The 17,607-nt window shown below is 44.8% G+C and overlaps 1 protein-coding gene across 1 annotated transcript in view; it reads right to left on the bottom strand.

Annotated features, from left to right (window-relative positions):
• The window catches only part of CANX (calnexin), a 439,945-nt gene that overhangs the window by 301,279 nt on the left and 121,059 nt on the right, over window positions 1-17,607 (bottom strand). Inside the window, exon 5 of the mRNA XM_069199501.1 lies at window positions 7,384-7,525. Within this exon, the coding sequence (XP_069055602.1) occupies window positions 7,384-7,525 (142 nt within the window). The remainder of the gene's footprint in view (window positions 1-7,383; window positions 7,526-17,607) is intronic.

Here is a 17,607-nt window from a genome sequence, read left to right as displayed (position 1 = left end):
GTGGGCTCTGTCATAGCGCGCAAGTAGTGCCTGGGAGTTCGCGATGCGCCACTGGTTTGCAGCTTGTGCTGCGACTCTTTTACCAGCTGCATCGAACTTGCGGCTTTCTTTATCTGGGGGTGGTGCATCTCCAGATGTGTGAGAGTTGGCCCTTTTCCTAGCTGCTCCTACAACAACAGAGTCTGGTGGCAGCTGTGTAGTGATGAAAACCGGGTCCGTAGGAGGCGGCTTATACTTCTTTTCCACCCGTGGTGTGATTGCCCTACTTTTGACCGGCTCCTTAAATATGTCTTTTGCGTGCCGGAGCATACCAGGGAGCATAGGCAGGCTTTGGTAGGAGCTGTGGGTGGAGGAGAGTGTGTTGAACAAGAAATCATCCTCGACCTGTTCTGAGTGGAGGCTTACGTTATGAAATTGTGCTGCTCTAGCCACCACCTGAGAGTACGCGGTGCTGTCTTCTGGTGGAGATGGCTTTGTAGGGTAGGCCTCCGGGCTGTTATCTGACACTGGGGCGTCGTATAGGTCCCATGCGTCCTGATCTTGGTCACCCTGGCTCATGGTGGTGTGAGCTGGGGAGTGAGATGGAGTTTGTGCTGGTGAAACGTTAATCACGGGCGGAGGAGAGGGTGGTGGTGTAATTCTTTTAACCACTTTTGGTTGTGGTGCTTGTTCCGTCTGGAACTCCAACCTTCTCTTTCTCCTAATGGGGGGAAGGGTGCTTATTTTTCCTGTCCCCTGCTGAATGAAGATACGCTTTTGCGTATGGTCCACATCAGTTGCTTGTAGCTCTTCCTCAAACCTATGATTTTGCATTTGGGAGGTTAGCGAGTGCTCTTCTGTATAAGAGCCTGAAGCTGGGTCGCTTGCAGTTTGTTTCGGCGTTGAAACTTTGTCTGCGTGTTTTTTCGGCTCCGAGGTGACTTTTTTCCTTTTCGGGGCCGAAACCTCTCGGCGTCGATCTGTTTCGGTGCCGCTGTCTCGGCGTCGAGCCGTGTCCACACCGGTATCTCGGTGTCGAGGCTTGTCTCCAGCACTTTCTCGGTCCCGAGAAGGCTGCGTGCCGGTGTCTCGACCGGAGTCGGACGATCTCGGCACTGTTTTGGCCTTTTTCGGTGCCGACGGTCGGTCACCGAATTTATGGGTCGAGCCATGGCCTGGTGGCAGTGGCGTCCCCTGGGCCTTGTAAATGTTTCTCTGTGTGTTTTTCGACGTCTTACTCACGGTTTGTGTATCGTCGAATCCTTCGGAGTCTGAGTCTTGGATCGAGAAGGTACCTTCTTCTTCCTGTTCCTCGAACTCCCGTTGGGCTGTCGGTGCGGACGCCATTTGAAGTCTTCTGGCTCGACGGTCTCGGAGTGTTTTTCGGGACCGGAACGCACGACAGGCCTCGCAGGTGTCTTCGCTGTGCTCAGGTGACAGGCACAGGTTGCAGACCAAGTGTTGGTCTGTGTAGGGGTATTTATTGTGGCATTTGGGGCAGAAACGAAACGGGGTCCGTTCCATCGGCGTTCTTCAGCACGCGGTCGGGCCGACCAGGCCCCGACGGAGGATCGAAAAACTACCCCGAAGGGCACCGGAGCTCTTCGATCTTCGATGCGGTGTGGAATCTAAGTACGCCGATCCCGAACGCAACAATACCGACGAAAATCTTCCGAAATTAGCTAATTTTCCGTTCCGAAACTCGGAGCGACAGGAACACGTCCGAACCCGATGGCGGAAAAAAAACAATCGAAGATGGAGTCGACGCCCATGCGCAATGGAGACAAAAGGAGGAGTCACTCGGTCCCGTGACTCGAAAGACTTCTTCGAAGAAAAACAACTTGTAACACTCCGGCCCAACACCAGATGGCGAGCTATTGCAGAACATGCGTATCTACAGCGACAGATGCCATCGAACATAGTTGTTTTGTCTTTCGAATTAGTTTTGTTCTGTCAATGTAGTACATTAGTGCTCTTTTGATGTCCAATGTATGTAGTGCTCTTTCAGCTACAGAATCTGGCTGTGGGAAGAACACTGGTAATTCTACCGTTTGATTCAAGTGGAACGGTGAGATTACTTTTGGTAAAAATTTAGGATTTATTTTTGTGTATTTGAATAAATGGTTCTTGAATGGTAAATGCTTGAATCTCACTCACTCTTCTTAGAGATGTGATGGCAATTAAAAATGCAACTTTCCATGTTAAGTATTGCATTTCACAAGAGTGCATGGGCTCAAAAGGTGGACCCATGAGTCGTGTTAAGACAATGTTGAGGTTCCATGAAGGAACTGGTGGTGTTCTTGGTGGTATAATTCTCTTTAGGCCTTCCATAAACGCTTTTATGACTGGTAGCCTAAATAATGAAGTTGAGTGCGTAATTTGCAGGTAAGCTGAAATTGCCGTAAGATGTATTTTAATGGAAGAGAAAGCTAGTTCAGATTTCTGCAAATGTAGGAAGTATCCTACTATCTCTTTTGCAGATGCGTGTAAAGGTTGAATTTGATTATTATGGCAGTAATAAACAAATCTTTTCCACTTATTTGCATAACAGTGTCTAGTGGTAGTTTTTCTAGCCTGTTTTATGACCTCCATACATTCCTGTGTGAGGTCTAAGTGCCCGAATTCTAGGATTTCAGGAGCCAAATTGCTAGATTCAGCGATGCTGGATTTGGATGTCTGATCTGTTGTTTGTGTTGTGTTAACAGATCTGGTCTGCTTGGCAGTTTGATATGAGGTACTACTGAAAGGTCTAGTAGTGTTGTGTACCAAGGTTGCCTTGCCCATGTTGGTGCTATTAGTAAGAGTTTGAGTTTGTTTTGACTCAACTTGTTTACTAGATATGGAAGAAGGGGAAAAGCGTACGCAAATATCCCTGACCAGTTCATCCATAGTGCATTGCCCTGAGACTGATGTTGAGGGTACCTGGATGCGAAGTTTTGGCATTTCGAGTTTTCTTTTGTTGCAAATAGATCTATTTGTGGCGTTCCCCACATTCTGAAGTAAGTGTTCAGTATTTGGGGGTGAATTTCCCATTCGTGGATCTGTTGGAGATCCCGAGAGAGATTGTCTGCTAACTGATTCTGAATCCCTGGAATAAATTGTGCTATTAGGCGAATGTGGTTGTGAATCGCCCAATGCCATATTTTTTGTGTTAGGAGACACAACTGTGTCAAGTGTGTTCCTCCCTGTTTGTTTAGGTAATACATTGTTGTCATGTTGTCTGTTTTGACAAGAGTGTATTTGTGGGTTATTATGGGTTGAAATGCTTTCAGAGCTAGAAACACCGCTAACAGTTCTAAGTGGTTTATATGAAACTGTTTTTGCTGAATGTCCCATTGTCCTTGGATGCTGTGCTGATTGAGGTGTGCTCCCCACCCTGTCATGGATGCATCTGTCGTTATTACGTATTGTGGCACTGGGTCTTGAAAAGGCCGCCCTTGGTTTAAATTTATACTGTTCCACCATTGAAGCGAGATGTATGTTTGGCGGTCTATCAACACCAGATCTAGAAGTTGACCCTGTGCTTGTGACCACTGTGATGCTAGGCACTGTTGTAAGGGCCGCATGTGCAACCTTGCGTTTGGGACAATGGCTATGCATGAGGACATCATGCCTAGGAGTTTCATTACTAATTTGACCTGTATCTTCTGGTTTGGATACATGGCTTGTATTACATTTTGGAATGTTTGGACTCTTTGTGGACTTGGAGTGGCAATCCCTTTGACTGTGTTGATTGTTGCTCCTAGGTATTGCTGTGTTTGACACGGCAGAAGGTGTGACTTTGAGTAATTGATTGAGAAACCTAGTTTGTGTAGGGTTTCTATGATGTAATTTGTGTGTCGTGAACACTGTTTTTGCGTGTTGGTTTTGATTAACCAATCGTCTAGGTACGGGAACACATGTATTTGCTGCCTTCTGATATGTGCAGCTACTACTGCTAGACATTTTGTAAAAACTCTTGGCGCAGTTGTTATTCCGAATGGCAACACTTTGAATTGGTAATGTATTCCTTGGAATACAAACCTTAGGTACTTTCTGTGTGAAGGATGTATTGGTATATGGAAATATGCATCCTTTAGATCCAGTGTTGTCATGTAGTCTTGTTGTTTGAGCAGTGGGATTACTTCTTGTAATGTAACCATGTGAAAGTGGTCTGATTTGATGTATGTATGTATTTAAAATTCTGAGATCTAGTATAGGTCTTAGAGTTTTGTCTTTTTGGGGTATTAGAAAGTACAGTGAGTAAACTCCTGTGTTTAGTTCTTGTTTTGGTACTAATTCTATTGCCTCTTTTTGGAGCAATGCTTGAACTTCTAATCCTAGAAGATTTATATGTTGTTTCGACATTCTGTGTGTTTTCGGTGGGACTGTTGGAGGGAATTCTCGTAATTATATGCAATAACCATACTGGATAATTGCTAGTACCCAAGTATCTGTTGTTATCTCCTCCCAATGTTTGTAAAATTGGCTTAATCTTCCCCCCACAGGTGTTATGTGATGGGGATGGGTGACTTGTGAGTGACTGCTTATTTTGAGGACTTTTGGGGCTTTGAAATTTTCCTCTACCTCTTTGGAATTGTCCCCCTCTATATTGCCCCCGAAAACTTCCCCGCTGATATTGGCTTTGGTAAGTGGGCCTTGTTTGTGATGTTGTGGTTTCTGTAGGTTGTCCTCAAAACCCTCCCCTAAAAGGTGTTTTGCGAAAGGTGCCTCTGCTCTGCGGGGAGTAGAGTGCGCCCATGGCTTTTGCCGTATCAGTGTCCTTCTTGAGTTTCTCAATAGCAGTGTCGACTTCCGGCCCAAACAACTGCTGTTCATTAAATGGCATATTTAGCACGGCTTGTTGAATTTCTGGCTTGAAACCTGACGTGCGGAGCCATGCGTGCCTTCTTATTGTTATTGCAGTATTTACTGTCCTTGCAGCCGTATCTGCTGCATCCATTGAAGACCGTATCTGATTATTAGAGATACTTTGTCCTTCTTCCACCACTTGTTGTGCTCTTTTTTGGAACTCCTTGGGTAAGTGTTCTATCAAATGTTGCATCTCATCCCAGTGAGCACTGTCATATCTTGCCAAAAGCGCTTGTGAATTGGCAATGCGCCATTGGTTTGCCGCTTGTGCTGCAACCCTTTTGCCCGCAGCATCAAATTTGCGACTCTTTGTCTGGAGCTGGTGCGTCTCCCGAGGTATGAGAGTTTGCTCTCTTACGAGGTGCCCCGACAACTACTGAGTCTGGAGTTAACTGCGTTGTAATATAAACAGGATCTGTTGGCGGTGGCTTGTATTTTTTCTCCACTCTTGGAGTTATGGCTCGGCCTTTAACAGGATCTTGAAAGATTTGTTTTGAATGTTTTAGCATTCCTGGGAGCATAGGTAGTCTTTGGTACTGGCTAGGAGTGGAGGTTAGCGTGTTAAACAAGAAGTCATCCTCAATTGGTTCTGAATGCAAGGTGACGTTATGGAAAGTAGCTGCCCTTGCGATCACCTGTGTGTAAGATGTACTGTCCTCAGGAGGGGACGGCCTGGCAGGGTACGAGTCTGGGCTGTTGTCTGATACTGGAGCATCGTAAAGGTCCCATGCATCGGGATCATCTTGACTCATGGCAGTATGAGTCGGGGAGTTCATCAGTGGAGGAGTTGCTACTGGTGATGTGTGCACTGATGGTGGTGGAGAAGGTGGTGGAGTTGTTTTCTTTGCCACCTTTGCTTGTGGCTCCTTGTCCTTTTCGTGAAAGGCAAGTTTTCTTTTTATTTTAATTGGAGGAAGAGTGGTTATCTTCCCTGTGTCTTGATGAATGTGGAGCCTCCTTTGAGTATAGTCTGGCTCTACAGCTTGAAGTTCCTCTCCAAATCTATGTTTTTTCATTTGGGAGGCCAATCCTTGTTCCTCTGTATAGGAACCTGTTTTCGGCTCCGATGCTGGATGTTTCGGAACCAAAACTTTTTCGGAGGTCTTTTTAGGCTCCGAAGAAACCTTTGTAATTTTCGGCGTGGTTGTGTCTCGATGCCGAATTTGTTCGGTGCCGCTGTGACGGTGCCGAAATTTCTCAGAGCCGATGTCTCGGGTCCGAGATTGCTGTGTGGCGGTATCTCGACCGGAGTCGGATGACTTCGACACCAGCGTGCCCTTTTTCGGTGCCTTGGCTCGGTCACCGCTTGTTTGGGTTAAGCCATGGCCTGTTGGCTTTTGTTGACTTCTCGTGAGTCTTATGTTTCGACGTCTTACTCACGGTTTTCGGCGTTTCTTCGGCCTCGAGCTCTTCCGAGTCCGACTCTTGGATAGAGAAAGCTTCCTCTTCTTCCTCGAAATGCTCTTGTTCTGTCGGCGTCGACGCCATCTGCAGTCTTCTGGCTCTTCGGTCTCTTAATGTCTTTCTGGACCGAAACGCTCGACAGGCCTCACAAGTATCTTTCTTGTGCTCTGGGGACAAGCACAAGTTACAGACCAGATGCTGATCCGTATACGGATACTTGTTATGGCATTTTGGACAGAAGCGGAATGGGGTCCGTTCCATCAGCCTTGAATTCACACGTGGCCGGGCCGACCAGGCCCCGACGGGGGAATCGAAAAAAAACCCGAAGGGCCACCGGAACTCTTCTAAATTCGGTGTCGATCTGTTGTAACTAACCCGATACCGAACGCAAACAATACTGACGTTTTTTTCCGAGATTCTAACTAACTTTCCGACCCGAAACACGGAGCAAAAAGGAACACGTCCGAACCCTATGGCGGAAAAAAAACAATCTAAGATGGAGGCGACGCCCATGCGCAATGGAGTCGAAATGGGAGGAGTCCCTCGGTCTTGTGACTCGAAAAGACTTCTTCGAAGAAAAACAACTTGTAACACTCCGAGCCCGACACCAGATGGAGGGATGTGCACAGCATGTGTATCTGCAGCTACACATGCCATCTAACATATGGTTATTGGAAAAAGTAGATGCAAAACTAGATATACCACAGAACTTTACGTTCATTCTTCCAAGACAGAGGAGAAAAATGAACTGAGGGAGTAGTTGTATTATAGCTACATTTATGTAACAAGTCATAACCCTGACAAGGTGCAGAACAGAACCTGTTTGTGGACAGCGGCACTCTAATTGGTGTTACCACTTTGGGCCCAAGTGTGTGGTGTAAATGTGTTACTTTTTATGTCTAAGAATGTCAATGGCTATATTAAAGGCATAATGCAATGTTACACAGGTGCTATTAAAAGATGTGTATTTAGAGTTAAATGATTATGTTGCCCTTAGATAATGTTATTATAATTACTTTCAGTGCTTTTGCTGTAAGTGTTCAAGAACAGCACAGATAGTCAGGTTTTATCATCAATAAAAATACCATGAAAAATTTACTATTTTTAATCCCCCTTCACTACCCTTTTATAGCAAGATGTGTTTCTTACTGCACAATTAGCGACTTGCTGTCAAAGACAAAGGGTTTCTTCAGTTTGCTGGAGATCGCATGATGTTTTGCACGTGTCACCAGTACGAGCCCTTTGTCTCCTGGGAGCCTGGAATCCTTCATTTCCTCGACTTCCCATTTACCTGTAGAGTGAAACAGAAGTTAGTACAGTAGTCTTAAACCGCTGAACATGTATTTCTCCACAATGAAATGCTTTCCTTACTTCAACTAGTAGGTTGTGTAACCAGCAGTTTGTATGTCTTTCACTGGAGCCCGTCTATAACTATATTCCTTAACCAAATCCTTTTGTACCTCAGTTGTAACTGAGGTTTGTGCAGCAAGAGCTACATTATAGTCCATGTGGACCAGCACTTCTGCTGTTATCAGAACTAACTAGGATCAATAAGGAGCTATAAAATATTTAAAGTGAAGACCAATATACAGCTTGTAAACCACTACAATATTGCACAGTCATACCAAAGGAATTACTTAAAACTTCTAATGTCTGTATTTTGTACCAAAAAGTGGCATACAACTAAGGTGCACACTCTTGAAACCATTACATAACATGATCTGTGTGGGCAAACCTAAGGAACTGAGAGAAAAAAGTTACTTCTGTGTAGTTTAACTCAACAAAAAGGGTACCTTCCTCCCATTCATAACCTTTGCATAATTACAAGCCATAAAGCTAGACTGTGAACCTGATCATTTATTCCACAAATGAACACTTTTCACGGTCTAGGTTGTGAAAATCTAGCTTAAAAATTGTAAAGCATAAGACAAGTCCTAATCGAATTATCAGTTAAACAGGTGACTGACCCCTACATTTTGTATCTAAGGTAAGTGAAAGTCACTGCAGGAGTAACAAATGATCCACTTTACAATCCACGTTTTTCAGAAATCAAATTTGCAGTAAAAACCCAGATGAGGGAAGAACACGCAGTCAGTTGTAACTCTGGAGAAGCCCCGCTTTTGCACTATTACTACTTTAAGCAACTTTTCCTTCATCTGTAAGGGCTACTCTAAAAAGAGTCTCAACCGGAGAAAAGAATTCTCAATATTGCTTACCACTAGAATATGTTAACAGGCTGGCTTCGGCAAGCCAATTCTGAAGGGACCTCTTGGCTGTGCACTCAGCTCTCACACAGAAACTAATCTACAATGGGCACAAATAGTGAGCACACAACTCCAAATAGCAGCTCCTCTCTGTAGCAAGAGCTCCGTCGCACTGCATCACAGCTTTTTTGATACCACATATAGATATGTTACACAACCTATTTAGAAAATTAATTTTTAAAAGTAAATTTTCTTCAGCAGTACCCAAAAGCAATAAGCTGTCTGAAATTCTTAGAATTTAGTATTTGAGGCTCTTCCATGCATGGGAAGCTTGCGCTGCCGAAGTTGATGTATTTTGGAGAAAAGCTAGCCAACCTTACAGATGTGTGTGTGTAATTCAGACACCATGTTAGCTAAAAATCAAGAACGAGTCCAAGAAAGACAAGCGTTTGAATTATGGTTCCAACAATTACAAGCCTTTCATTCTGGAGTTAAATGACGAGTAAATAAGTACCACAAATTCTGAGCTGCACAATGTAAAAGGTTAAAAAGCACTAAAAAACAAAAAAGGTATAAAAGTACCATACTCTGTGCATTGTTTGAAAGACCCATCACTATCTTGAGATGCCATTATGCAAATGCTTTTTGCACTGAGTTCCCAAGTCAAAGCTATTGTTAATTTAGTGTCTTTGATAGCGGTTTCACGCAGGGAGTGAATGCAAAAGGGGTATCTGGGCTATCCTTTGCTCACTCGGTTTTCAGATTTTGTAGTAGTTACACATGACGAAGAAACTAAACTGAAGTCCTCTGTCTTGGTGATTTGATGAACAGGTTACGTGCCTTTAGTAATACTTCTTCTGGAGGATACTCTACTTAAAAACAGATTCCTCACCGGGTGAACATTCCTCGGATGTCAGACTGGATCCATAACATTGTAAAGCAGTACACCCATACTCCTGCGTGGGGGTATTTGGGGTCCACGCTGACTTTTTTCTGCTCCAGATATAATGAACAGAGTTGCATATAAGAGCCAAGGTCAGTTTCTTTCCCAGGATTGTCAGTGCACTTAGATGGAGAACCCATCAGCAAACTGGTATGACCAGTTAGGCTTATATCTAGACTGGGACCTCTCTAGATTGAAAAGTCCATTCCACAGTATGGAGAGGCGGGAGGATGAGGGGGAATCTATGGATTGAAAGAGTATACACAAGAGAGTTACTAAAGATAACTTGTTCTTCAGATGGATAATTCTAACCGCAGATCCCTCATCTTGAATATATACCAAAGTAGTACCTCCCAAGGCGGCAGGTCTACGGAATGGCTGAAACCGAGGACTCCTACAATTCAGTCTTCGTAAAAAGCCCATATCTATGGCCCTGACTATCAAAGAAAGTTGTGCTTCGTCAACATGTGCAATGACACCAAAGCAGCAGCCGGAGGCATATGCAGAACAGGCACTCTGTCAACGCAATAGTGGCAGCCTTGGCTAAAGTGGAATGAGCCCATTACCTTTTGCTGAGTGCTTCTTAGCTAGTGCACAGATTTTAATGCAAAATACTATCTGCCTATGGGAAGTTCTTTTCTGCAGTGCCCTGCCTTTGTTTGCACCTGAGAAACCCCAAAATCTATTGCCCACACAGTGGTCTCTGGTGCAATCAATGTTAAAACAGAGGGTTCCTGTGGGATCCAATCAATCAAACTTCCTCCTTTTTTAAAGGATGAGGTAGGGCAAGGAATGTCAGAAGGGGGGGTGATCTAGCCTGCCCGAAATGAAACAGTCAATTTGAGCAGGAAAGCAGCTCAAGTTCACACCATCTGGTCTGGAAAAACGTATTAAAAGCAGCTGGACAAAGTGCCCTAAACTCGCTGACACAATGATTGAACGATTTTTGCTATCAGTCAGAAAATAAGTTACTTACCTGTAACTGTAGTTCTCCAGTATTGGAATCTTTCATACATTCACATGCTTGAATCATTCCCCGTCGTCGAGATGGGAGTCCCCGGTATAATTTACACAAGTAATGTGAAGACATATTAACAAAGAAAAAAGGCCCTAGGCCTCTTCAATTTAACAGTCTATCAGAGTCATTTTGTGAAAAGGACCAAACTTGAGCCTCCATAATCAGGCGACAGCACCCTCCAGAACCCTCCTGAGAGAAGCTCCAGCACCTCAGATTTTCCAAGCACAAGAACGTACAATATAGTAAAAAGAGAGAGAGAAAGAAAGAGGTGAAGTGAGCTTCTCCGGGGAGGTGGGTGGGTCGCATGTGAATCTATGAAAGATTCCAATACTGGAGAACTACGGTTACAGGTAAGTAACTTATTTTCTTACTCCATTATTGGAACTTTCATAGATTCACATGCTTGAATCAGAGTAGAGAGCAGTACCTATGCACATTGTAATATGATAACATCTTTGATGGAAAACACTTTGATACACAAAACCTAATTATCGCCGTGTGTGTGTGTGTGTGTGTGTGTGTGTGTGTGTGTGTGTGTGTGTGTGTGTGTGTATATATATATATATATATATATATATATATGGAAAATGTCACTTACCCAGTGTACATCTGTTCGTGGCATGAGACGCTGCAGATTCACATGCTGTGCATATCCCGCCATCTAGTGTTGGGCTCGGAGTGTTACAAGTTGTTTTTCTACGAGGAAGTCTTTTCGAGTCACGAGATCGAGGGACTCCTCCCCTTTCGGCTCCATTGCACATGGGCGTCGACTCCATCTTAGATTGTTTTCCCCGCAGAGGGTGAGGTAGGAGTTGTGTATATAGTAATAGTGCCCATGCAATGGAGTAAGTATGGATGTACATAATGTGACTAAAAGTGATATATTTACAAATTTACAAATGTACAAGTTCAATTTTTTTATCAACTTATAACGACTACAGGCTCCCGGGGAGGTGGGAGGACGCATGTGAATCTGCAGCGTCTCATGCCATGAACAGATGTACACTGGGTAAGTGACATTTTCCGTTCGATGGCATGTGTAGCTGCAGATACACATGCTGTGCATAGACTAGTAAGCAGTTATCTCCCCAAAAGCGGTGGTTTAGCCTGTAGGAGTTGAAGTTGTTTGAAATAATGTTCTTAATACTGCTTGTCCTACTGTGGCTTGTTGTGTTGTTAACACATCCACGCAGTAATGTTTAGTAAATGTATGAGGCGTAGATCATGTGGCTGCCTTACAGATTTCTGTCATTGGTATATTTCCTAGAAAGGCCATGGTGGCACCTTTCTTTCTAGAGGAGTGTGCCTTTGGTGTAATAGGCAGTTCTCTCTTTGCTTTCATATAACAGGTTTGAATACATTTAACTATCCATCTGGCAATGCCTTGTTTGGATATTGGATTCCCTGCATGAGGTTTTTGGAAAGCTACAAACAATTGTTTTGTGAACTTGTTTGGTTCTATCAATGTAGTACATTAGTGCTCTTTTTATGTCTAATGTATGTAATGCTCTTTCAGCTACAGAATCTGGTTCTGGAAAGAACACTGGGAGTTCCACTGTTTGATTTAAGTGGAACGGTGATATGACTTTTGGAAAAAATTTGGGATTTGTGCGTAGAACTACTTTATGTTTGTGTATTTGTATAAAGGGTTCTTGTATGGTAAAGACTTGTATTTCACTTACTCTTCTGAGAGATGTGATAGCTATTAGGAAGGCTACTCTCCAGGTTAAGTATTGCATCTCACAAGAGTGCATGGGTTCAAATGGTGGACCCATGAGTCGTGTTAATACAAAATTGAGGTTCCACAAAGGAACTGGTGGTGTTCTTGGTGGAATAATCCTTTTTAGACCCTCCATAAATGCTTTTATGACTGGGATTCTAAATAGTGAAGTTGAATGTGTAATTTGCAGATAGGCCGAAATTGCTGTGAGATGTATTTTAATGGATGAAAAAGCTAACTTAGACTTTTGTAAGTGTAGTAGGAAGCTTACAATATTTTTTGCAGATGCGTGTAATGGTTGGATTTGATTATTATGGCAGTAATAAACAAATCTTTTCCACTTATTTGCGTAGCAATGTCTTGTAGTAGGTTTTCTAGCCTGTTTGATGACCTCCATGCATTCTTGTGTAAGGTCTAGATGTCCGAATTCTAAGACTTCAGGAGCCAGATTGCTAGATTGAGCGATGCTGGATTCGGGTGCCTGATCTGTCGTTTGTGTTGAGTTAAAAGATCTGGTCTGTTTGGCAGTTTGATATGAGGCACTATTGACAGGTCTAGTAGTGTTGTGTACCAAGGTTGTTGTGCCCAAGTTGGTGCTATTAGTATTAGTTTGAGTTTGTTTTGACTCAATTTGTTTACCAGATACGGAAGGAGTGGGAGAGGGGGAAAAGCGTAAGCAAATATCCCTGACCAACTCATCCATAACGCATTGCCCTTGGAGTGAGGCTGTGGGTACCTGGATGCAAAGTTTTGGCATTTTGCGTTTTCTTTTGTTGCGAATAAGTCTATATGCGGTGTTCCCCAGCTTTGGAAGTAAGTTTGTAGTATCTGGGGATGAATTTCCCATTCGTGGATCTGTTGGTGATCCCAACTGAGATTGTCGGCTAACTGGTTTTTAATTCCTGGTATGTATTGCGCTATTAGGCGAATGTGATTGTGAATCGCCCAATGCCAACTCTTTTGTGCTAAGAGACACAACTGTGTCGAGTGTGTCCCTCCCTGTTTGTTTAGGTAATACATTGTTGTCATGTTGTCTGTTTTGACAAGAATGTGTTTGTGGGCTATTAATGGTTGAAATGCTTTCAACGCTAGAAACACTGCTAGTAGTTCTAACTGATTTATATGAAGTTGTTTCTGTTGAGTGTCCCATTGTCCCTGGATGCTGTGTTGGTTGAGGTGTGCTCCCCACCCTACCATGGAAGCATCTATTGTGATCACGTATTGAGGCACTGGGTCTTGGAAAGGCCGCCCTTGGTTTAAATTTATAGGATTCCACCATTGAAGCGAGGTGTATGTTTGGCGGTCTATCAACACTAGATCTTGAAGTTGACCCTGTGCTTGTGACCATTGTGTTGCTAGGCACTGTTGTAAGAGCCACATGTGTAATCTTGCGTTTGGGACAATGGCTATGCATGAGGACATCATGCCTAGTAGTTTCATCACTAATTTTACCTGGAACCTTTGGTTTGGGTGCATGCTTTGTATTACGTTTTGGAATGCTTGTACCCTTTGTGGACTTGGAGTGGCAATCCCTTTTTTTGTGTTTATTGTTGATCCCAAGTATTGTTGTATTTGACACGGCTGTAAGTGTGATTTTTGATAGTTCAGTGAGAACCCAAGTTTGTGAAGGGTTTCTATGACCTATTTTGTGTGTTGAAGACGCCGTTCCTGCGTATTGGTCTCGATTAACCAATCGTCTAGATACAGGAATACGTGTATGTGCTGTCTTCTGATATGTGCCGCTACTACTGCAAGGCATTTTGTAAATACCCTTGGTGCTGTTGTTATTCCGAATTGTAACACTTTGAACTGGTAATGTACTCCTTGGATTACAAACCTTAGGTATTTCCTGTGTGAAGGATGTATGGGTATATGGAAGTACGCATCTTTGAGATCTAATGTCGTCATGTAGTCTTGTTGTTTGAGCAAAGGGATTACGTCTTGAAGTGTCACCATGTGAAAGTGATCTGATTTGATGTAAAGATTTAGTGTTCTGAGATCTAATATAGGTCTTAGAGTTTTGTCCTTTTTGGGTATGAGAAAGTACAGGGAGTAAACCCCTGTCCTTTTTTGATGATTGGGTACTACTTCTATTTCATCTTTTTGTAACAACGCTTGGACTTCTATCTGTAATAGATCCATGTGTTGTTTGGACATGTTGTGTGTTTTTGGCATTTGGTGGTAATTGTAGGAATTCTATGCAATAGCCATGTTGGATGATGGCCATTGTTATTTCCTCCCAATTTTGGTAAAAATCTGTTAGTCCCCCCCCCCCGCCACTGGTGTTACGGATTTGTGACACAGAAGTCACTGCTTGTTTTGAGGGGTCTTGGGACTTTGGAACTTTCCTCTAGTCTTAGGGAACTGTCCCCCTCTGTATTGTCCCTGAAAGCCTCCTCTCTGATACTGGCTCTGGTATGTGGGCCTGGTTTGTGAAGTTGAGGGTTCTGTGGTTTGACCCCAAAACCCCCCTCTAAATTGTGTCTTCCTAAAAGTGCCTCTGCTCTGTGGGAAGTAGAGCGCGCCCATGGCCTTGGCCGTATCTGTATCTTTTTTCAACTTCTCAATAGCATTGTCCACTTCCGGCCCAAACAACTACGGTCCATTAAAAGAAACATTAAGCACAGCCTGTTGGATTTCGGGCTTGAATCCTGAGGTGCGCAGCCATGCATGTCTCCGAATTGTCACCGCTGTATTTACAGTTCTTGCAGCTGTGTCTGCTGCGTCCATTGCTGAACGTATCTGGTTATTTGAGATACTTTGGCCCTCTTCTACCACCTGTTGTGCACGTTTCTGGAATTCTTTGGCAGATGTTCAATAAAGTGTTGCATTTCATCCCAGTGGGCTCTATCATATCTGGACAGCAAACCCTGTGAATTTGCAATGCGCCATTGATTGGCTGCTTGTGCTGCCACTTTTTCGCGCTGCGTCGAACTTGCGACTTTCTTTGTCGTGTGGTGGTGCATCTCCAGAGGTGTGTGAATTTGCCCTTTTACGTGCTGCGCCAACTACTACTGAGTCCGGTGTCAGTTGTTGCGTTATGTACATAGGGTCTGTTGGTGGATGTAGGAAGTTGGCTCTGTATGCACTATTTCAAAGTAAGGAATAGTATGCACAAAGTCCAAGGGTTCCCCTTAGAGGTAAGATAGTGGCAAAAAGAGATAATACTAATGCTCTATTTTGTGGTAGTGTGGTCGAGCAGTAGGCTTATCAAAGGAGTAGTGTTATGCATTTGTTGTACACACACAGGCAATAAATGAGGAACACACACTCAAAGACAATTCCAGGCCAATAGGTTTTTGTATAGAAAAATATATTTTCTTAGTTTATTTTAAGAACCACAGGTTCAAATTTTACATGTAATACTTCAAATGATATTGCAGGTAGGTACTTTAGGAACTTTGAATAATCAAAATAGCACACACAGTTTTCATATAAATCACATATAGCTATTTTAAAACTAGACAGTGCAATTTTCAACAGTTCCTGGGGGGAGTAAGAGTTAGTTTTTGCAGGTAAGTAAACCACTTACGGGGTTCAAGTTTGGGTCCAACGTAGCCCACCGTTGGGGGTTCAGAGCAACCCCAAAGTTACCACACCAGCAGCTCAGGGCCAGTCAGGTGCAGAGGTCAAAGTGGTGCCCAAAACGCATAGGCTTCAATGGAGAAGGGGGTGTCCCGGTTCCAGTCTGCCAGCAGGTAAGTACCCGTGTCTTCGGAGGGCAGACCAGGGGGGTTTTGTAGGGCCCGCACGGGGGGCGGCCGGGTGCAGTGCGCAAACACACGTCGGGTTTGTAATAGGAATCAATGGGAGAACAAGGGGTCTCTTCAGCGATGCAGGCAGGCAAGGGGGGGGGCTCCTCGGGGTAGCTACCACCTGGGCAAGGGAGAGGGCCTCCTGGGGGTCACTCCTGCACTGGAGTTCAGATCCTTCAGGTCCTGGGGGCTGCGGGTGCAGAGTCTTTTCCAGGCGTCGGGATCTGAGGAACAGGCAGTCGGGGTCAGGGGGAGCCTCGGGATTCCCTCTGCAGGCGTCGCTGTGAGGGCTCTGGGGGGGGCAACTCTGGCTACTCACTCTGTCGCAGTCGCCGGGGAGTCCTCCCTGAAGTGTTTGTTCTCCACAAGTCGAGCCGGGAACGTCGGGTGCAGAGTAGCAAGTCTCACGCTTCTGGCGGGAAACGCAGTTGTTTTAAAGTTGCTCCTTTTGAAACAAAGTTGCAGTCTTGGGTGAACAGAGCCGCTGTCCTCAGGAGTTCTTGGTCCTTTTAGAGCAGGGCAGTCCTCTGAGGATTCAGAGGTCGCTGGTCCCTGGGGAAAGCGTAGCTGGAGCAGTGTCTTCAGAAGGGGGTGGGGGGGACAGGCCGGTAGAGCTGGGGCCAAAGCAGTTGGTTTCTCAGTATTCTCTGCAGGGTTTTTCAGCTTAGCAGTCCTCTTCTTCTTAGGTTGCAGGAATCGGAGTTCCTAGGTTCTGGGGAGCCCTTAAATACTAAATTTAAGGGCGTGTTTAGGTCTGGGGGGTTAGTAGCCAATGGCTACTAGCTCGGAGGGTGGGTACACCCTCTTTGAGCCTCCTCCCAAGGGGAGGGGGTCACATTCCTATCCCTATTGGGGGAATCCTCCATCTGCAAGATGGAGGATTTCTAAAAGTTAGAGTCACCTCAGCTCAGGACACCTTAGGGGCTGTCCTGACTGGCCAGTGACTCCTTGTTATTCTCACGATCTCCTCCGGCCTTTCCGCCAAAAGTTGGGCCGCGGCCGGAGGGGGCGGGCAACTCCACTAGCTGGAGTGCCCTGTGGTGCTGTAACAAAGGGGGTGAGCCTTTGAGTCTCACCGCCAGCTGTTACAGTTCCTGCAGGGGGAGGTGAGAAGCACCTCCACCCAGTACAGGCTTTGTTACTAGCCACAGAGTGACAAAGGCACTCTCCCCATGTGGCCAGCAACATGTCTCGAGTGTGGCAGGCTGCTAAAACCAGTCAGCCTACACGGGTAGTTGGTTAAGGTTTCAGGGGGCACGTTACAATAAAATGTACACTGGCATCAGTGTGCATATATTGTGCTGAGAAGTTTGATAACAAACTTCACAGTTTTCAGTGTAGCCATTATGGTGATGTGGAGTTAGTGTTTGACAGACTCCCAGACCATATACTCTTATGGCTACCCTGCACTTACAATGTCTAAGGTTTTGCTTAGACACTCTAGGGGCACAGTGCTCATGCACTTGTGCCCTCACCTATGGTATAGTGCACCCTGCCTTAGGGCTGTAAGGCCTGCTAGAGGGGTGACTTATCTATACTGCATAGGCAGTGTGAGGTTGGCATGGCACCCTGAGGGGAGTGCCATGTCGACTTACTCGTTTTGTCCCCACCAGCACACACAAGCTGGCAAGCAGTGTGTCTGGGCTGAGTGAGGGGTCCCCAGGGTGGCATAAGACATGCTGCATCCCTTAGAGACCTTCCCTGGCATCAGGGCCCTTGGTACCAGGGGTACC

The sequence above is a fragment of the Pleurodeles waltl genome, chromosome 7 (assembly GCF_031143425.1).
Source record: "Pleurodeles waltl isolate 20211129_DDA chromosome 7, aPleWal1.hap1.20221129, whole genome shotgun sequence".
NCBI lineage: Eukaryota > Metazoa > Chordata > Amphibia > Caudata > Salamandridae > Pleurodeles > Pleurodeles waltl.
Note: the sequence above shows the minus strand (reverse complement) of the source record. Positions and strands in the feature narration are given on the sequence as shown.